The sequence below is a fragment of the Pseudophryne corroboree genome, chromosome 3 (genome assembly GCF_028390025.1).
Source record: "Pseudophryne corroboree isolate aPseCor3 chromosome 3, aPseCor3.hap2, whole genome shotgun sequence".
Lineage (NCBI taxonomy): Eukaryota > Metazoa > Chordata > Amphibia > Anura > Myobatrachidae > Pseudophryne > Pseudophryne corroboree.
In genome coordinates this window covers 671,602,730-671,625,010 of record NC_086446.1, presented here as the reverse complement: position 1 = coordinate 671,625,010, position 22,281 = coordinate 671,602,730, and the positions used below count along the sequence as shown (strand labels likewise).

Sequence of the window (22,281 nt, the reverse complement as noted above, 5' to 3'; positions counted from 1 at the left end):
TGGCACACAGACCTATATGGTGTTTAAAAGAGTGTAATTACTATCACTACTGCTCAATACATCATATCGTTTGTGGCCAAATTGTTACAAATTACTAAATAATACTTGCAGTATTATAATTCATTGGGATACAGTGATTCTGTACCGTATATATTTTATGATAATTCATTTATATTAATTGCACTCCCGGGAGAATTGCTGTTATTTTATAAATTTTATAATAAATGTTTCTATTCTGATTGTTGAGCGCAACTTGGTTTTTGTTTGTATTTAGTGTTTCTTGGAGGGATTGGCATTCCCTCTCCAAGTCGCTGCTGACAATCATATACAGTTACACCACCACTCACCGAGCACACAGCTTCATTACCTTTGTTGTACTGCAGGGGAGAGCCTGGGGAGCTTCCTTCCAGCGCAGCTGTGAAGAGAAAATGGCGCTGGTGTGCTGAGGAAGAAGGCCCCGCCCCCTCAGCGGCGGGCTTCTGTCCTGTTTCTGACTATAAATGGCGGGGGTTTTACACATATACAGTCACAGACTGTATTATGTGTATTTTTATGCCAAAGGTATTTTTATTGCTGCCCAGGGCGCCCCCCAGCGCCCTGCACCCTACAGTGACCGGAGTGTGTGGTGTGCTGTGGGAGCAATGGCGCACAGCTGCGGTGCTGTGCGCTACCTTAATGAAGACAGGAGTCTTCTGCCGCCGATTTCATCGCTTCTCTTCTGTCTTCTGGCTCTGCAAGGGGGACGGCGGCGCGGCTCCGGGAACGGACGATCGAGGTCAGGCCCTGTGTTCGAACCCTCTGGAGCTAATGGTGTCCAGTAGCCTAAGAAGCACAAGCTAGCTGCAAGCAGGTAGGTTTGCTTCTCTCCCCTCAGTCCCACGTAGCAGTGAGTCTGTTGCCAGCAGATCTCACTGAAAATAAAAAACCTAACAAATACTTTCTTTCTAGCAAGCTCAGGAGAGCCCACTAGGAGCACCCAGCTCTGGCCGGGCACAGATTCTAACTGAGGTCTGGAGGAGGGGCATAGAGGGAGGAGCCAGTGCACACCAGATAGTACCTAATCTTTCTTTTAGAGTGCCCAGTCTCCTGCGGAGCCCGTCTATTCCCCATGGTCCTTACGGAGTTCCCAGCATCCACTAGGACGTCAGAGAAATTTGTGTTATACTGCGTCACTTTACTGTACCTCACCTCTGCTGGCCGCCTTATTTTCTTCTGTTTGAATGTGATTCTGCTCTAACTCTGCTGCTCCCTCTGTCACACTGTCCACTAGCTCCTTTTACTGGTCTGAACCACATTTTCCCCCTACATTTCCAACCTCATCACCACTCACACTCCATCTTGCCCACTCCACTCAGCCTCCTCCCTAGGGGTGGATAAAGAGAGGAGGGGGAATGTGTTATGCCTTCATGTGGGATCCCCTCTCTCATCGACGCATGTGCGCCATCTTCTCAGGCATCACTCTACTGCATATGCACAGATTTCAGGGAAATAGTACTCATGCCATTTTTCCGGCGATTTCTGAGGTACTGACAGAAGGTAAATACTGTATATGCGTTAGCGTTCACACTGAGCCAGGACCCAGGGTCTTGGCTCAGTGTGAAAGGGGTGTAAGGAGCTTATTGGTTGGTACTTTGAACCTAATTCCGATTTGTATGGAATTGCACAGCCGCAGGGAAGTGTGGGGGAGTGTTTGTGTAATTTCCGAATAATGAAAATGCAAATGCAGCAGGAGTCAGCATAGGGAAACGCCTCCGATATGCATCAGCGAAATCCGAGTACTGCATCAGGACTAGGGTGGCCAATCGCGGCCTATTTTTTCAATCCTGGAAACCAGGATTGAAAAATGATCAATCCCAGGATTTGTTTGTTTCCAAGTAACCAAACACCGCCCCCCCCCACACACACACACACCGCCTCGCCCAGCCAGTGAGGTCTGAGAAGCGGCCTGTACAGCATGACCTCTGACATCATATCACACTGCACAGTGCGCACAGCTGGGGGCAGGGGGAGCTGAGCAAGGGGAGCCGGGCAGCATCTGAGGCTCATGAGGACGCGCTACGCTGCCTGGTATTGAAAAAGCAAAGGGGACTGAATAATCCCGAAATCCCCAGCAAGCCGTGTTGCAGCATGCTACATCGCAGCAAAGAAGAGCATGGCTACATCTGTAATGTAGTACGGGTAGTAATACTTACCTAATGAGTCGAGATAATGGAGCCTAAATACTCCACTTAAATGTGAAGACAACCCAGGACCACAAAATAAAAGCAGCAGGTGCTGGCACTTTAATGTAATGGTGTATGCTACTACCCAACAGGCATTTCCTTGTTTACAATGTTGACGTCTGCATTCCTGCAACCCAAGGATGACTACTAAGCATTTGGGGAGGGGGGGGGGGGATTGCAGAGTCTTTTTTCCCCAGTGGCAAAAAGCCGTTGCTTCACCCCTGTATCTGTCTATGCTGTTTACTGTATCTGGGACGTAGTTATGTGACTGACGGTCAGGAGACCGCCAGTCACATTACCGACGGCTACATCCCGAACCCTCTAAATCCCGACAGTCAGCATGCCGACTAGCAGGGGCTACAGCGTACAGAGATCTTGTGATACAGAAATAATAGATAATAATACAGATATACTAGCCGGGCGATGTGAGCTGACAAGTGATTGAGTGAGTGCAATCTGTTTCATTTACAGTCTATTGGTTTAAATACAAAGCATTCCTTGCAACTGGGCTTGTAGATGGTCACCTGTGCCATCTGAGGACACGATAAGGACATGAGCAGGAGGAATGCTGTATACTAAAGTGTGCTGTGACCATATTCGTACTTTTGTACAGGTTAGATGCTGTTCAATTGCGAGGATCCCAACCTCACCCATACACAAATGCATCTTCCAGTTGCAATTCTACATGAAAGAGCATTGACGTTCTACGCAGTACGCTAAAATTTACCCTATCAGTGATTGTTAGGGGCTGCTTTGCAAGACAGGAACGTGGCAAACATCCTGGTATGAGTTTGCCAGAGAATTAGGAAAACTTGAGCAAAAAGTGAGTAATACCCTGCCACCTTTATATGGTTCGTAACTGCCCTTAGTTTTAGGTTCAAAAGCATGAGATGTAGAATAATATAATGAATGACTGTATAGGTATTTGTAAAGATTTTTTGCCAGTGGTTCTCCTCAGAAGTATTAATCCTTAACAATTGAGCTAGCTTTACCCAAACTAAATCAAAGTATGTTCAAAGAAAGTGTAAGGTTACAGACCTGCTTTGTGTATAATATGGAATCTTTAAGGTTCCTGGGCAACAATTTGCATGTTCTGCAATATTTCAGGAAATGCAATAATTCCAAAAGGCTTTTCCTTGTATTCCACACAATACCCAGTGGGGGGTTCCCCACACCTGAAGAGAGAAAAGAACAGTTTACATTATGTAGGACTTATACTACTCCCTTTTATACGGGATGTAGTCAGGATCCTGAAGGGTTGAAATCCCGGAGGTCAGAATACTGGGGCAGAGATCCTGAAATGCCAGCAGCGCTGCCATAGCTATTCCCACTCCTGGGTGTCCACGACACCCATGGAGTGGGAAAGGAACCTGTGGCAAACGCAGCGAGCCGCCGAGCCGGCAAGGGGCTTCGTTGCGTGAGTCCCATGCCGGCATTCTGACGGTGGGGATCCCGGCGTCTGTATTCTAATCACTGGGATTCCGAGTGCCGGGATCACGTACCCAACCCTTTTATACAATTGCCTTAACTTACTGCCAGGTAATTATCTAAGACAATATTACGTCCCAATATCTACTGTACATATGTATAATGTCACCTTCACTATATACTGGTTCTGAGGTGGGAATAAATTAAAAAAGAGCAAGTAACTGTGCACTTTGGTAAAACCTTCTTACACGGCAAGTTGGGGAGATGTAACATGTGCAGAGAGAATTAGATGTGAGCGGGGCAGGTCCAAACTGGGCAGGAGTGTCCACTGGGCATGCCTCTAGAGCAGGGGTTCTCAAACTCGGTCCTCAGGGGCGCACACAGTGCATGTTTTGCAGGTAACCCAGCAAGTGCACAGGTGTATTAATTACTCACAGACACATTTTAAAAGGTCCACAGGTGGAGCTAATTATTTCACTTGTGATTCTGTGAGGAGACCTGCAAAACATGCACTGTGTGCGCCCCTGAGGATCGAGTTTGAGAACCCCTGCTCTAGAGCAACGCCTCTATTTTTGGGAGGTATGTGTCCAAGAAATAATAACCGAGAGATGTAGGGGGAGATGTATCAAACCTTTGAGAGAGAAAGTGAAGAAGTTGCCCACAGCAACCAATAGGCTTCCAGCTATCAGTTATCTAGCACAGTCTATAAATTAACAATTAGAAGCTGGTCGCTATGGGCAGCTTCACTTTATCTCTCTCAAAGGTTTGACTTTCATAGTTCAGTAGTCACATACATTAACTGCAAATAAAGTCTGAAGTTTCTGTACACTCTGTTATACAGAACAGCATGTTGCCTGAGCCTACAGTACAGGATCCAAAACCAAATGTTTAATGCAGCTTATATCAGGTTACAGTCAGTGTTAAGGGGAGACTTGAATTACACATCGTGAATCACTGCAATTAAATTGTATACCTAGTACGTGTCTGTGTTCCATCAGAAAGAGGATGGAGCCCTGCCTATCAGTGATTACCGCATACGGGATCAGCAGTCTGGGGTGACTTGGGAGGCATAAGAAATTATGCAGTGACTTCACCCAGTTGGAGGTAACGGGTACCTAGGAAAGAAAGACGGCAGACCGAACATGAGTCATTGGGATAGTTTAAGTGATTCCATACAGATATTTTTACAGTTTGTGAAAGATTTTGCTGTATTGTATTGTATTAATATTGTGCCTTTAGGCTGCAAATAAATATAAATCTATGAGGTTATGTGCATGAAAATTGCATGTTGTAAAAATAATATAAGCACAAAACTAACGAGTTTGCTCTTACTATTCCCTGTGTAGTACTTCTCAAGTTCTAGCACTCATCAGTGCTGAGATATATTTACCTGACTCTTTGTGCTTTTGTGAGATGTAATTCAGAACCAACCTTCCCAGGCCATTACTAGGGCTGCTCAAGCGGTGCCACCACCAAGAGTGCAAGCCTGAGGGAGCAGCAATGTAACTGACCTATGACTTCTGTACTTGGCTTAGAAGGTGCCTGGAACAGCACCCTGCACCATGCACATCTACTCAAGAGATGTGTCAGAATCTCAGCTTCCTGTTCCTAACTGCAACCATGCCCCCTATTCATGATGTCACATCATGAGTGCAGGGGCCTGTCCAGGGCACATTATATCCCTGTTACATTTCTCTGACCCTTCCTTCTCCATTTGAAAAAAAACATTTGAAAATAGCAGCAATTCCAGAAAGCACAACTCAAAGATCTATCATGAGTGTACAGCAAGTAGTAACGTCGCATCCTCCAAGCCTATTACAGCCTCGTCAAGCAGCAGTTATAGCAAGGAGCCTGGAGACACTCCTTGTCAGTCAGCATTAATAAGCAAATGGCAAATAGTCAAAAGTATCTTGAGTCCACCTAATTATGACAACAGCCATGCACACAGCGAGATTGCAGGAGATAATGCCCAATTGACCCATATCCCTATATGTTGCCCCAAAATATGATAAATGAGAATAGTCAGATGAAAAAACTCAACTGAATCATTTTTGGTCTTGACTGTCAGTCCAGTAGACAGATTACTGCAGTGGGCCTGTGTATGTTGTGATTCGCTGACTACTAAACACACTTTGGTCTGGCCACTCAATGCTGAATGCCTCACCGGCCAACATGAACACCCACACGTGTGGCTATATTCGTAACAGATCCTATCGTTCCATGTTTTTGCTGAATAACAGTGCTGACACATCTATGACCATCTTCAATTGTTTTTCATCTGATGCTACACACATTTATAACATTGGTGATTTAGTTCACTGTTAATGGTATTATAGTTATAAATAAACTATAGTAAAATATCTGCAAAATGTGTATAGTTGCATACTTAGCAAGGTTAAAGAAAGACGTAGGTCCATTAAGGTCAACTTTTCATACACTGTATCTATGGTGACCCAGAGAATGCTAAATAAAACCCCCAATATGAGAGTTGACAATATAATCTCATGGGGAAGGGTTTCTTTCCTCACCCACAGGGCTATTGTGAGCAGGGGGAAGCCTGAGTAACATTGGAAAAAAATGCTATGGACAGTGGTGCATGCTGCACAGAGGGGGCGCAGTGAGCTGCATAGGGGAACATTTGTCCTCAGCAACTGTCCCAGGCCTCCACCAGACTCACTCCCTTCTGTAGATTACTGATGGCAGCAGCAGAGATAGGCTGTCTGACCCACCACTTAGCACATCCAGAAAGAGGTATCCATCCAGCTCCTCAATACATCGTCGGACTTTGAACACAATTCCCCTGTTGAGTCAGCACCCTCAGGGAGATGATAACAGCCCACTGCCTCTGGCTGCCACAGTCTCCTAGGGAGCTGCTGCTCACACGTCCTGCCAATCTCAAAATTGGCAGCTAAATTCCTTGGATCACATTATAGTAGTTACAGATACCAAACCTGAATCAAAGTTGGGAAAAGGGATGCTGCGCCATATTCCTGGTGATTGGGTAGGCCCATTATTAGCTGCTTAGGTCCTGATGCAGAGGTGGCTGCTGTTTGTGTCTATTGCTGAAGTCTGTGTTGTGCGATAATTTGTAAATGCTAGTTTCACCCCTCCCCTGGTGTAGATGCTTGCGTCTGAATGTGCCGGCACTGAGGCACCCACTTTCTGCCTCTCTGCATGCTGTAATGTCGTCGGAGTCTCTTAACAAACCACCATCGTGCGCACCATCAACACTTGCTCTCGCCCTATAGTAGGTGCAGATTTTCCATCTGAGTATAGCCTCTTTGGAAGCAGCTGTGTGCCTGGGAATGCTACCGCTTTCACAGGCACAGCCGCAACACTGCCATCACACGCCCATAAGACAGACTTTGTTTGTGCCACCTCTCAGTCACTACCCAGGAATGCCCATGACTTTGCTGCTTCGTTTCTGATACCGCCTGGCCCGATCCCAACAGCTCCTTTGTACGTACACTCTGTGTAATGCATGCTCCATGGGGGTTGCAGGCAATCAACTAAGGGAATATCGCATTGCATGCAGTTTGTGTGCACCTCTGAATCAGACCATTAGTACACTATTGCTACAGTACTTAGGCCCGGATTTATCAAGCCTTGTAGAGTGATAAATTGCACGGTGATATAGTACCAGCCAATCAGCTCCTATCTGCCATGTTACAGGCTGTGTTTGAAAAATGACAGTTGGGAGCTGATTGGTTGGCACTTTAGCACCGTGCTATTTATCACTCTCCAAGGCTTGATAAATCTGGGCCTTAGTACACTATTAGCCAATTGAGTTACTAAATTCATGAAAAAGTACTCAAGGATGGGAGTTGCTACCCATAGCGAAGCATCTAAGTTACTTCAGGCATCTTGTGCCACATGGTGTAAACAGAACAGGCAAATGAGAACACATCAGTATAAATGACTATACAGTGGTTCTTAAACTGTGTGCCGTGGCACCCTGGGGTGCCTCGAAGTACTTGCAGGGGTGCCCTGGGTTGGTGGTCCAAGACCAATTCAAATTATTTACGGTCAATGTAATAGACAAAAGCAGTGCTTGTGGCTTCCAATCATAACATATGTGGTCAAACAGAAGTGAATCCTGTCCCTCACCACATAGCTGAACTTAAGGATGACATATATAAACAATATACTTAATTTAATAATTTTTTTTTTACTGAATTTCTCAGTAAGAAACTTTTGGCCAAGGGGGTGCCGTGAAAAAAATTCTGATACTCTAGGGTGCCATGACTCAAAAAAGTTTGAGAACCACTGGATTATACCATTAAACTATTATTATATCAGGGATTATGGGTTCTATTTACTAAGACTTGGGGGGTTTTGTACTAAGTCTTGGAGAGAGAAAAAGTAGATGGCGATACAGTACCCACCAACCAGCTCCTGTCATCTTTCAAACACAGCCTGTAACATAGCAGTTAGGAGCTGATTGGCTGGTACTTTATAGCTGAGTACATACACACTAGGTTGACCTTTCTGAAGAACTGTAAGTGCATACACACTTAACGATCGTCTGACCGTTGTGTTGTGCCTGATGCCAGTACTGTTCAGGCATTTACACGTGCCTGCACAGTTGTGACATCAGTCACCAGACACCTCTGCAGCAAGTGTGGGGGCGGTCGCTGCCAGGCAGATGCGATATGTCTGTGAGCTGTGTGTACTCAGCATATCCCTCTCCACTTTATCTCTCTCTAATGCTTAGTAAATACACCCCTATATTTGAGTTAGCTCATTACGAACACTGTGTAAGATAAACCTGTAAGTGGTTGGTCGTTATCAGGTACAAGCTTTTTAAGTGTTACGTCATGTGTCATAAATATGCAAGAAAATAATGTGGTACAAGTAACTAGACATTCAACCTATAGGTACATATAAATCTAACCAACTATTCACCTTATGGCTGTAAGAATTAGTAAGACTTCAGCAGAAATGTATGTAGTGAGTAAAATGAGACATTCATCTAGTCTATACCAAAATGGAGGACATAACAGCAAATTTATTTACATTTGAAAAGAAGTGACTGAGCTGAAAAACACTGTTGTATTTTACATGCAATAACCCATATGCACCACTGTAATATCTATTTTGAGTCAGCGTAAAAAAGGGACAACTATAACCACCAATTTAATCTGAAGATCTCAAATTTTAATTACAAATGTTCCCTCCCCCTCTGCCTGCCACACTCCCGTTGGGTTTAAGAATATCTAGAAATGATAGTCTCCATTATCCTTGGAACTGTCAGCAGGTTCCCTTGTTAATAGCAGTGCTTAATATTCATGAGTAAATATTCTAAAGAAATAATGACGGCAAACAGCCAAATAGCTGCTGAGACGATCAAGGGGGAACAAAACTTCCTTTTTGAGCTATCGTGTCTGAGATGGGAGAGGATATGAGTATGAATTTATCATGATTAGGGAAATGCAGTAGGGAGATGCAGTTATGGAGGAGGAGGGTAAAAAAGATGAATTTGAGCAATAATTTTAAATAAAGGAAGCCAAATGGAATTGTTTCTCCTTCTCCTATTCCACTTGCTGAATTTTCTCCTTCTAACAATTTATGATGCCAATTATGAGGTAAACTGTACAGTGGAACTTCTGTAAAACTTTGGGCGGCGGAGGAACTCACGCCTACCATAGCTGTGGGTTTATTTCTGTAGATCTGACAGAAAATAATGTTTGTAATGTGAGTTCTTAGAATCACATTATAGGGACCATAATCCACAAGGGGACTGATGCATAGTGAAATGCAAAGCAGCAATAATTGCCCCAGCATTGCATACACACAAATAAAAATACGTATATTCACCCATATGCAGAATTCTCACCTTTCGCAGCTTTGCAAGCAGAAGGGTGCCATTCCAGTCTCACTGCAAGCAGTGGCAGACCTACATTTTTGGGACCCTGAAGCTGGAACTGTTATGGCTGCACCTTCACAACCAGCAACAATAGGGCAACATCCAACAAGGTCCAAAGGGCCTTGCTGACCTTGGAAGGACCACAAGGCTCAAATGGCGGAGAACAGGGTGGTTGGGTGGAGTCCTTCAAAATGGGCCATATATTAGGGGGAGGGTTAGAGTTAGGCTACAGGAGAAGGAGTTATGGTTAGGCATTAGGGGGAGGGTTAGCATCAGGCTATGGGAGGGGAGGTTACAGTTAGGCATTAGGGGAGGGTTAGGGTTTTAGGCTATAGGAGGAGAAGTTACAGTTAGGCATTAGGGGGAGGGTTAGGATTAGGCTATGGGATGGGAAGTTATGGTCAGGCATTAGGGGGAGGGTTAGGGTTAGGCTATGGGAGGGGAAGTTATGGTTAGGCATTAGGGGGAGGGTTAGGCTATGGGAGGGGAGGTTACGGTTAGGCATTAGGGGAGGGTTAGGCTATGGGAGGTAAGGTTATGGTTAGGCATTAGGGGAAGGGTTAAGGTTAGGTTATGGGAGGGGAGGTTACGGTTAGGCATTAGGGGTAGGGTTAGGGTTATGCTATGGGAGGGGAAGTTATTGTTAGGCATTAGGGGGAGGGTTAGGCTATGGGAGGGGAGGTCACGGTTAGGCATTAGGGGGAGGGTTAGGCTATGGGAGGGAAGGTTATGGTTAGGCATTAGGGGAAGGGTTAAGGTTAGGCTATGGGAGGGGAGGTTACGGTTAGGCATTAGGGGGAGTGTTAGGGTTAGGCTATGGGAGGGGAATTTACAGTTAGGCAATTGGGGGAGGGTTAGGCTATGGGAGGGAAAGATACGATTAGGCAATAAGGGGAGGGTTAGGCTATGGGAGGTAAGATTATGATTAGGTATTAGGGGGAGGGTTAAGGTTAGGCTACAAGAGAGGAGGTTATGGTTAGGCATTAAGGGAAAGGTTAGCATCAGGCTATGGGAGGGGAGGTTACAGTTAGGTATTAGGGAGAGGGTTACGGTTAGGCTAAGGGAGGAGAAGCTATGGTTAGGTATTAGGGGGAGGGTTATGGTTCAGCTATGGGAAGGGAGGTTACGGTTAGGCATTAGGGGGAGCATTAGGGTTAGACTATGGGAGGGGAGGTTACAGTTGGGCAAAAGGGGCAGGGTTAGGCTATGGGAGAGGAGGTTATGGTTAGGCATTAAGGGGAGGGTTAGGGTTAGGCTATGGGTGGGAAGGATAGGGTTAGGAGTTAGCGATACTCACTGCTAGAAATGCTGAAGGACCAGCTGGGAGTCACCATCAGCTGACCGCCAGACCCAGGAGACACCACTGTAGCCCCCAGACCCACCAAATCAGGTAAGTCACAGCTAGACCACCAGTAAAATTTTGTCAACATTCTAATCATGTTGACATTTCATCAGTATATGTTCATATACTCAGCCAGTCAGTGTTTTGTGTATGACAGGATTATGGGCAGCTACAGTACCAGCAGGATGATAACTGTTCAGGATCTGGTGGGTGTAAATACGATAGGAAAGGAGTGGTTGCTGGTGAGCAGTAGCAGCAAATATATTATATTTTTATTTTTTTTAAAAAGCAGCATGGGACTACCTGTGATTTTGGACACTAGGTAATTGCCCCCTTTGCCTCCCCAAACACAGACTGTGTTGTTGGTGTCACTGATTAAATCATGCCCTCCACAAAAGAGGACCTCTTTTGTAAGAAGGGCATATCAGAGTACCATGTGCTTCATCACGATGCTTCTTCATGCAATCATGTCCCGGGCTCATTGTAGGCCTTGAGCAAAGCAATGCAATGGGGCCCCTAACCACCCATTCACGGGAATAAATGAAAAAAATGTATAACTCACTTCTCCTGTAGTCCCTGGTTGTCTCTCCACATGCTTCCATACAATGAATGGTTGTCAGCACTCTGATTGGTGGATATCTCTAGCCATCCATCAGTCAGCATGCTCACAGCCATTCATTATCTGGCTGCAGGCTGGGAGGCAGGTAGAGAATGTTGCCTGGCTGCTCTGATTGTATGTAATTCACAATCAGAGCAGCCAGGCAGCATTCCCTACCTGCCTCCCACAAAGCTCCGGAGGCACCACCCCCTAGAATCGTGCAGCCCTGGGCAACTGCCCAGTGTGCCTATATGTTAAGATGGCTCTGATCATGTCCCAGATCAGTAACTATTGACACTGACACTTTGAACGTTAATGGACTTCATCATCAAAATGTGGAATAACACAGGACTCTGCGAAATAACTACTCTAAAGTTGGCATCAGAGCGTTACAGTGGCTTGACCACCAATCTGAGGGGTCTATTCATGAAGCATTAAAAAGTGTGGAGAAGTGAGCCAGTGGAAAAGTTGCCATGGCAACCAATCAGCTGCTATCTATAATTTTATAGGGGTCTACTACGATATCCCGGCTGCCCAGCATATCAGTGATAGGATCCCGACCGCCGGAATGCCAGCAGTGGGGCGAGTGCAAAACAGCCCCTTGCGGGCAGGGCCAGATTAACAATGGGGCTGATGGAGCTGCAGCTCCAGGCCTCCACATAAAAATAGGCCCATCATAATGGCAACATAATCAGCCAGTCAGCTGTCCACACAATCAGCCATAAATCATAAGTATTAACATTGTTTTTCTAGTTTTTTCAGAAATGTATGGAATTTTTGTATTTGTATGCACTTAGGGAAACAGTGGAGCTGATAGTTTAGGGGTGTACACACCCATGTGGCTCTGGCCCCACCCACACCCACACTGATCACAGCTCCTCAGCATCTCACAGTAGGCCCTTGAATATTTTCAGCTGCAAGCCCATGTGGCCCTTAATCCGGCCCTGCTTGCGGGCACTACGTGCACCACACTATTTATTTTCCCTCCAGGGGTGTTGTGGATACCCCAAGAGGGAGAATAGTGGTTGGGATCCCGGCATCAGCATACCGGCGCCGGGATCCCGACCACTATTCTCCCTCTTGGGATATCGAATGCTTCCCATTTTATAGAATGCCCTTTATAAATGTTACCTCAACACTGATTGGTTGCCAAGGGCAACTTTTCCACTCTTTTCACTGCTTCATGAATAGACCCCTTAGTAAGAGAGGTGGGCTTTTACTTTTTAATACTGTTGAAAAGTTGGCCTTCAAAAAAATGGGTATAAAGAATGAACAAAATACAAGGGAATACATTTACTTAAGTGCATGTTTTTAGAAGTGGAGATGTTGCCCATGGCAACCAATCAGATTCTAGCTATTATCTTCTAGAGATAGCTAGATAAATGATAAATAGAATTTGGAGTCCAATGTAGTGAATAACTGCAGTGTGTCACATAAACATGTTACAGTGAGATATTTTATAGTTTGTTGCTGTGTAGATAAAGGAGAAAATAAAGAAAAAGTATATTAAATACCTTTTTCATCAGCATGTTTACTTTTGTTATACGGTCTTGTGCAAAGTACCAATCCTCATTCAGCTGCTCAGTGACAAAGTGTTTCTCCAGATGGTAATACAGGAACAACTTTGAACTTGGAATAGTCATTCCCAGCTCTGACCCGTCCCACTGAAATATAATACTCATTGTTAGAAGTAACGACAGCATGTTTCCTGCAGAGATGCATCGGATATACAGATTGTGCGCTGATAACCCTGCAGTGTACATCATCAGCACTGCATATTCTAAACTTCTTTAAGGCTATGTCGCCTAGGACATCTTTATATTTGTGACAGCACACGGGGGAGAGAGGGGAATAGTTGTCCAAATGTAGGAAACAATGAGGGTAATTCAGATCTGATCATAGATGTGTTAGATTTAGCACATCTATGATTAGTTTCTCTGACATGTGGGGGACGCACAGCACAGGGCTAGTCCACCCTGCATGTCAGGCCCTACCCCCTCCCCGCAAGGCTTCAAAAGCATTGCTCATTGGCGATGCTTTCGCACCCGCTGAGTAGCTCCCTGTCTGCGCAGCCTAGCTGCACTGGCAGTCAGCTACCCGCCGTGTCCCGGGTCGCAGCGGCTGCATGTGATGTCACACATCTGCCGCGGCCCGCCCCCTCAACAGTCCGGACACGCCTGTGTTGTCCAGACCACGCCCCGCCAACAGCATTCTAACACTATTGGCATGCCCCCTCCCGCCCCGCGACCGCCTCTGTCTGTCAATCAGGCAGAAGCGGTCGCAGCCCAGAGATGCTGTTATCATCTTAGTGGGCCTGCCAGGGTGGATCCAGTCTGAATTGCCCCCAAAGTTAGAAGTTTTTTTCTGTTTTGTCTTTTATAAAAATATAATTGTGTTGTAAATCGTTGTGTGAAGGTAAATTAAATGAAGATACGTTAAACGAACACTGACATTTACATGTAGACAAGTATGAACTAAATAACCTACCTATATGGGACGGTACTCAGGGCCTAATTCAGAGTTGATCGCATCAAATTTGTTAGCAGTTGGGCAAAACCATGTGAACTGCTGGGAGGGGGGCAGATATAATATGTGCAGAGAGAGTTAGATTTGGGTGTGGTGAGTTCAATCTAAATTGCAGTGTAAAAATAAAGCAGCCAGTATTTACCCTGCACAGAAACAAAATAACCCACCCAAATCTAACTCTCTCTGCAAATGTTATATCTGCCCCCCCTGCAGTGCACATGGTTTTGCCCAACTGCTAAAACATTTCCTGCTGCGATCAACTTGGAATTACCCCCATGGTTTGCCCATCTGCTAACAAATTTGCTGCTGCAATCAACTCTGAATTACCCCCTGACACCAAAGTATGTGTAACATTCAGGGGCTGATACAGTGTTGGACACATCTGTGATTTTGCCATACTTTGCATGCTCACAAATAATGTGTTAGCCATAAGGCCTATTTAGAATGAAACACATTTCTTACTTATTACACCCACAGAGGCTCCCCTGGATAGGCTGGCCTATCCAGTGTCACCATCTGTTAGTTATCTCTATGACTCCAACTTGCATGTGCCTCTCTGTCCATCTCCTGTGAATATATCTCCCATTATGTTCCTACCCCATTTGTTTCCCCTCCATTGCCTTCCATTTGCTCCAACAACCCACTTGCACCACACCTTCTCCCCTAAATCTTCCACTTCTCCCCTCTTCATGCCCTTTTCCTTCTCTTCTGCTCCATGTGATAGGAAACGCCAGTGCTGGTGGCTGATAATCAGCAGTTACATGGGCAAACAGAAGCATAACTATGGGGGTAATTCCAAGTTGATCGCAGCAGGAAATTTTTTAGCAGTTGGGCAAAACCATGTGCACTGCAGGTGTGGCAGATATAACATTTGCAGAGAGAGTTAGATTTGGGTGGGTTATTTTATTTCTGTGCAGGGTAAATACTGGCTGCTTTATTTTTACACTGCAAATTAGATTGCAGATTGAACATACCACACCCAAATCTAACTCTCTCTGCACATGTTATATCTGCCTCCCCTGCAGTGCACATGGTTTTGCCCAATTGCTAACAGAATTCCTGCTGCGATCAACTTGGGATTACCCCCTATGTGCAGTACCACAAGACTGACCCTGAAGATGGCAGGTACAGTAAGTACAATTTGGGGATTTTAATGGACAGAGCCATTCTGCTAATGGAATCTCTTCCTTGGCCTAGGGGTGTAGTGAAAAGGATGCTAAGGGTCTAAGGGCACCATGATAGTGAAAGTTTGAGAACTACTGATATAGGTGAATACAGTAAGGAAGAGTCACATAACTTGCTGCAGATTCAGCATGAAATGCCGACAGCTGGGATCCCAGACCGAGGCAAGGAACTCGATGGTTTATATGCCGACAGGGGTGACTAAAGGCTGTTCTCTCCCGCCCCTTAACCCCTAACCCTCCCTTCCCGCAAACTAACCCTATCCTCCTCCTATAGTGACTAACCCTAACCTCCCTGCAGGGGTGCCTAAACCTCACCCCACTTCCCCGCAGCCTAAACCTAAACCTCCCCCACAACCTAACCCTAAGCCTTCCTGCAGATGCCTAACCATAACCCTACTACCTGCCCCTGCAACCTCTAACCCTAAACTCCGGCTTCACCAACCATCCCCCCCACCCTCATCCCTGGACCTAAACCTAACTGCACCACTATACTTAAATGGGTTGGGATTTCGACTGTCGGAATATCAACGTCTGTATTCTCACCATTTTGGAGTTCCGGTGCCGGCATTGTGACCAGTGTTGGGATTCCGGCGTCAGTATTCTGACAGCCAGGATCCCAACTGCCGGTAAATTAACCGCATCACCTTGCTGCCTATGTAAAAGTAGAGACAGCTGAAAATGTGCCTGTCAAAACACATGCTCTACCCCTGGTTCAAGATCCACGCTGATGATGATAGTTAAATAAACGCATGTAAAAATAAACATGTCCCTTCACCGCCAAAGTAATATCAGCACTAGCGCTCATTGCTTAGGCTGATAGCAAACTCAGTGGGATGAACAGCAATAGCCCCTACCAGCATTAGGTCATGCCATGCTGGCCTACTGTCACCGCAGCAGGTACTTAAATTGTTTGGGTATGCTGGTACTTGTAGAACTGCAAATTCCAGCATGCCTATTGCTGCTAGAGTACCTCTTATCTCCAGGATTAGTATGAGCAATAAAATGGTAAATGAGTGTGTGTGGGAGAGTGATTGGTTTTAATAAAGGTGTCTGAAATCACAGATGATTGGACAAGAAAGAAGGGTATTTTTGTGTTTGGCAAAGCATACCTGCAGATAAACTATTATTGTATATTATGGGTTCAATATCCCATATCCGAAATGCTTGGGGCCAGAAGTATTTTGGATTTTTCCCTATTTGGAATATTTGCATAGCATAATGAGATATTTTGGGGATGGTGCCTAAAGGGCCCTTCTCACTGGCCGACCTGCCGCCGAGCTGCCCGACGGCGGATACGGCCGACGAGCGACCCAGCGGCGGGGGGGCAGTGACGGGGGGAGTGAAGTTTCTTCACTCCCCCCGTCACGCGGCTGCATTGAAGTGCAGGCAAATATGGACGAGATCGTCCATATTGGCCTGCATGCACAGCCGACGGGAGACCAGCGATGAACGAGCGCGGGGCCGCGCATCGTTCATCGCAGGAGTCTCCACACTGAAAGATATGAACGAGTTCTCGTTCATTTATGAACGAGATCGTTCATATCTTTCAAAAAATCGGCCAGTGTGTAGGGCCCTTAAGTCCAAGCATGAAATGCATTAATGTTTCATAAACACCTTAAAGCTCATGGTCATTTTATGCAATATTTGTAAGATTTTGGGCATGAAACAAAATTTGTTGACACTGAATCATCAGAAAGCAAAGGAGTCACTATCTTAGGGCGTGTACACACGGTGAGATATTTTCTTTAAATTTTGACTATATAGTCAAAATTGCAAGAAAAGTTAGTGCAGATTGCAAGGTGAAAGTCACCTTGCGATCCCGATTCGATCCCAATGCGCGGTCCCGCCAGGTCGGCATCGCAAGAAAAGATAGACTGTGCATGCAAGTCAATCCTTGCTAGATCGGTGTACTATCTAGTTTATCTCACTATGACATCTCACATAAGCCAAAATCTCACATAAGCCAAAATCGTAAGCACACGTGGGCCCTCATTCCGAGTTGTTCGCTCGCTAGCTGCTTTTAGCAGCATTGCACACGCTAAGCCGCAGCCCTCTGGGAGTGTATCTTAGCATAGCAGAATTGCAAACGAAAGATTAGCAGAATTGCGAATAGAAAATTCTTAGCAGTTTCTGAGTAGCTCGAGACTTACTCCTACATTGCGATCAGTTCAGTCAGTTTCGTTCCTGGTTTGACGTCACAAACACACCCAGCGTTCGGCCAGACACTCCCCCGTTTCTCCAGCCACTCCCGCGTTTTTCCCTGAAACGCCTGCGTTTTTCCGCACACTCCCAGAAAACGGTCAGTTTCCGCCCAGAAACACCCACTTCCTGTCAATCACACTCCGATCAGCAGAACGATGAAAAAGCTTTGTTATGCCGTGAGTAAAATACCTAACTTTTGTGTAAAATAACTAAGCGCATGCCCTCTGCGAACCTTGCGCATGCGCAGTAAGCGACTAATCAAAGTATAGCGAAAATCGGCAACGAGCGAACAACTCGGAATGACCCCCATAGTCCACATCTCAAGAAAAGTTAGTCAAAATCTGTGCTATCTGGGCTCCAGGGAGTTCAAGGGAAATTGCAAGTAAAAATCGGGCATAGCAAGGATCTCACTATGTGTACACACCCTTAGTCACGCTCAAAAGTGACTTGAGATTTCGGAGATAGATAGATAGATAGATAGATAGATAGATAGATAGATAGATAGATAGATAGATAGATAGATAGATAGATAGATAGATAGATAATCTGAACCATTTATTTTAAAAGAATCTTATAAAAGCAACTAACCAGTGTAACTAGGGTAATATTTTCTCCCAAATGATTCACTGTTCTTGTTAAAACAATTCCAGAATCTAAAAGTGTGAGGCCTTTGCCTTGTTGGTCTAGGAATATTTTTCTCAATTCTTCCAGGAAATAATGTTCATTCTGTTTGATTATATTTCCATATTCATCTTGTGTTGGTGCCTTGACTGAGCTTTGCAGAGTCATGTGATGTATCTCACGTGCCTCATTTACTATAGCAATTAACTGAGCATCTGGGAAAGTTGTGGTGCATTGATTGAATAGCTCAGTAGAGCTGCTTGTTCTCTGGTAGCATGAATCAGGTATGTCTGGAGTGGTGGCTATGCACTGGTAATTTGGATCAGGAGAGATGGTTGTGTTCTGGTAAATTAGATCAGCAGAGGTGCCTGTGCACTGGTAGGAAAGATCAGGATAGGTAGCTGTACTGTGGTAGGAAAGATCTGTAGAGATGGTTTTGCAATGGTAACTTGAATCAGGGAAGGTGGTTGCGCACTGGTAAGATGGATTGGCAGAGGTGGTTGTGCACTGGTAAGATGGATCAGGAGAAGTGGTTGTGCATTGGTAAGATGGATCAGCAGAGGTGGTTATGCATTGGTTAGATGGATCAGCAGAGGTGGTTGTGCACTGGTAAGATGGATCAGCAGAAGTGGTTGTGCATTGATAAGATGGATCAGCAGAAGTGGTTGTGCATTGGTAAGATGGATCAGCAGAGGTGGTTATGCATTGGTTAGATGGATCAGCAGAGGGGGCTGTGCACTGGTAAGATGGATAGGCAGTAGTGGTTGTGCATTGGTAAGATGGATCAGCGGTTATGCATTGGTTAGATGGGTCAGCAGAGGTGGTTTTGCATTGGTAAGATGGATCAGCAGAGGTAATTGTGCACTGGTAGGATGGGTCAGGAGAAGTGGTTGTGCATTGGTAAGATGGATCAGCAGAGGTGGTTATGCATTGGTTAGATGGATCAGCAGAGGTGGTTGTGCATTGGTAAGATGGATCAGCAGAGGTAATTGTGCACTGGTAGGATGGGTCAGGAGAAGTGGTTGTGCATTGGTAAGATGGATCAGCAGAGGTGGTTATGCATTGGTTAGATGGATCAGCAGAGGTGGTTGTGCATTGGTAAGATGGATCAGCAGAGGTAATTGTGCACTGGTAGGATGGGTCAGAAGAGGTTGTTATGCACTGGAACTGGTCGGTTGAACAAGCTGAGGTGGTTATGCACTGGTAAGATGGATCAGCAGAAGTGGTTGTGTACTGGTAGAGTGAATCAGCAGGGGTGGTTGTACATTGATAGGATGGGTCAGAAAAGCTAGTTGTGCCCTGGTATAATGAATCACAAGAGGTGGTTGTATATTGATAGGATGGATCAGAAGAGCTGGTTGTGCCCTGGTATAATGAATCAGGAGAAGTGGTGGTACACTGGTAAGATGGATCAGGAGAAGTAATTGTGCACAGGCAGGATGGATCAGAACAGTTGGTTGTGCACTGGTAGGGTGGATCAGGAGAGTTAGTTGTGCACAGATAGGATGGATGAGAATTGGATGACATGCACTGATGTACAGAATTACCAGAAGAAATAATGCTGTCGGTGTAAAGAAAATTTGGATCAGGCGTGATGTTTTCAAATTCTGCATTGAAGATTAAATGGTTTCCGTTATCTGTCTCTACAGAGCTTCTAATTGAATCTTTGTTGCCACTATTAGACTCTGTGTATAAAGCAATGTCATGTGTAATATTATTTTGTGGGTTTTCTTTCAGCAGTTTTATTTCCCCTGTCTCTGACATTATGTTATGTGAAGACACTGTTTTGGTTATTTGTTCTTCATTTAATGTAATGCCATTCTCATGATCCATATATTGCATAGCATCAGTAATCTTAGAATTTAGGGAAACTTGGATCAATTGACCATCAGGAGGTTCAATTTCTTCATGAAGTTCATCAAGCAATGTCTTGGCATAAGGATCAATATCTTCCTGTTGGAATATATTGATACAATTGTGCAACGTCACATCGCAGTCGCATCTCTCATTCCTAGATTCTGAAAAAATGGATTGAGATCCTGAGGAAGTATTGGTACCCGGTTGGGATGTACTACTGCTTAGTTTTGCTATCACAATATGTGGCTGTCTGACATGTCTGTCTTCAGAAACGTATCTAGTGCCATCCACTTCATTCTGGAATCCATTCCCACATACACATGCAACTCTACTATCTGGCAATTTGTTCTGCATTTTGGTGTGGTATGTGTCTGGTTCCAGGCTAAGTGAAGTAAACAGCATCCGTGTCTTTCCATCTGGAACTTTATTGTCCATCTTGTTACCACCAATGAGCCCTATGCTATCAACAACTGCTTTCTTATAGCAAATGTAGGCTTGTTCTTCAGTGTCTTTAAATGAAGATGACAGCACTTCTTTAGAAGAACATGCTTCTGGAGTCAGCTGATTGGACAGTTTGCTTCTGTTAATATTGCTATCAACATTGCTATCATGTAATAATGTCTTAAAAGAACTTAAAAGAGTAACGTCTCCAGCCTTGCTAGTACAACATTCTGGAGAAGTGGGTGTGTCTTGACCGAATAGACTATTGTTGATACCTCTGTGTTCTACCATCATAATCGTTTCAGGTCTTTTATCTGTTTCTTTAGAGCATGTTTTCGGATCAGTGAAGTTAATACCATTATTTCCAGTGTTTATCTTTTGTTCTTTCTTGTCATTAACATTGTTATAACCAAAATGGCTCTCTTGCCTTTTAGGCTTAAAACAATATATCTCTTCTTCACTTTGATTTACTTCTGCACAAAGTCCATCAGCTTGATGGTCAATATCAACATTTCTATGATTTACAGAGCTATTTTTATGATCCATATCAATGTGACGATAGTTTTCTGTTGTTTCCGCAGAGCTGTGGCCATCTAAATTTTGATCAGTATACATGTTTATATTGCTATGGAAAACTTGCCATTCAGTGTATTTAAGCAATAAGATCTTTTTTTCTTCAGGGAAACCTAAATCAGTAAAACGATCAACACTCATGGTTTGACTGAGGTCTGACAAACATTGTGAATACCCTTCAAACTGTTCATCAGTTTCAGTTTTAGATGTCAGCGATGTGTCAAGTACATCATTGTAGAGATCAGTTGTGTCAATGACTGGAGACTCTGATTCACCAATATCCAATTGATCCTTTGGTATTTTATTGCATGGTTCAGCTGGATTTACTGTAGACTCCATTCTGTTTGGTTGATCAGAAATTTCCTGATTTGGTTCTTTCATATCTATAGATTTTATTTCAGTAAGATCATTTGAAAGGTTAATCTTCTGAAAGTCCACAAAAGTCAGCCTTAGATTTTGAGATGTGGAAGTTTCCAAATGTTCTATGTTGTATTCCCAGTTGGTGAAGTTCTCATCTTCTGACGTCACAAACTTAGATCCTTTTTCAACAATCACAGAAATTGGGATTTTTTTCTGTTTATCAGCGGATATCCCGAAACAGAATGGCTGTGTAGTACTTGCCGTAGGTTTCCCTTGAGGATGTTTATTTGAAGAGTTCTCAATTAAGTTATCATTAAACTTTATAGGACAAACAGCGTGCTTGGGTTGTGGGGGCAAAGTCTCACTGACTGCACTTCTCGTGGCATGATGATGACTTTGGCTCCCCCCGGATGGTAACAGTTCTGCAGTAGTATCAATATCAGTTTCCGTGGTAACGTGATACAATGACGTCTTAGCAGAGCCATCTGCAACCATGATAACCTCATGGTCCTTTGTGTCCAGTTGAAGTAGCATCTTGGAGTCATGGATGTGGGAAGTTGGAAGCTCAATACATTGTTTACCATTTTCTGTGGCAATGCTGTAAATAAAAAATCTGGAGATATAACTGACTAAACAAAGCATACACTAGACAATTTTTTGCATTGTCTGTCGGCAATCAAAATTTACCACTAAAAAAATCATTATTAAGGCTAAAATACATACAGACAACATTCATTCACTAATACATATATGTACAGTAAGAATCAGTGCACATACTTATGTTAACTTACGTTTAAAAGAAATTGCCTACAATTTAAATTATACAAAATTAGGGTCACATATTAATCTAAAAGTATTTAAAACTCTGTCAAGCTTATGTAATGCTCTTGAGTTAATATTACCCCAACCACTAGTTTGGGGCTCTGCAGTAGAGGTGAGCTGCGTTTTCTGTGCCTTTGCCATAAGCAGTGTATCATGCTCAGTGTGGGTGATGATACAACATGCACATGAAGTGTACTCATGGGATGTACTTGTTGCATTTCCTACTGTGAAACATAACA

The 22,281-nt window shown here is 44.4% G+C and overlaps 1 protein-coding gene across 1 annotated transcript in view; it reads right to left on the bottom strand.

Annotated features, from left to right (window-relative positions):
* The window catches only part of LOC135057399 (uncharacterized), a 76,344-nt gene that overhangs the window by 8,955 nt on the left and 45,108 nt on the right, over window positions 1-22,281 (bottom strand). The window contains exons 3-4 of the mRNA XM_063963288.1: window positions 17,957-21,818; window positions 12,971-13,120 (exon numbers count right to left, since the gene is read on the bottom strand). Of these exons, the coding sequence (XP_063819358.1) occupies window positions 12,971-13,120; window positions 17,957-21,818 (4,012 nt within the window). The remainder of the gene's footprint in view (window positions 1-12,970; window positions 13,121-17,956; window positions 21,819-22,281) is intronic.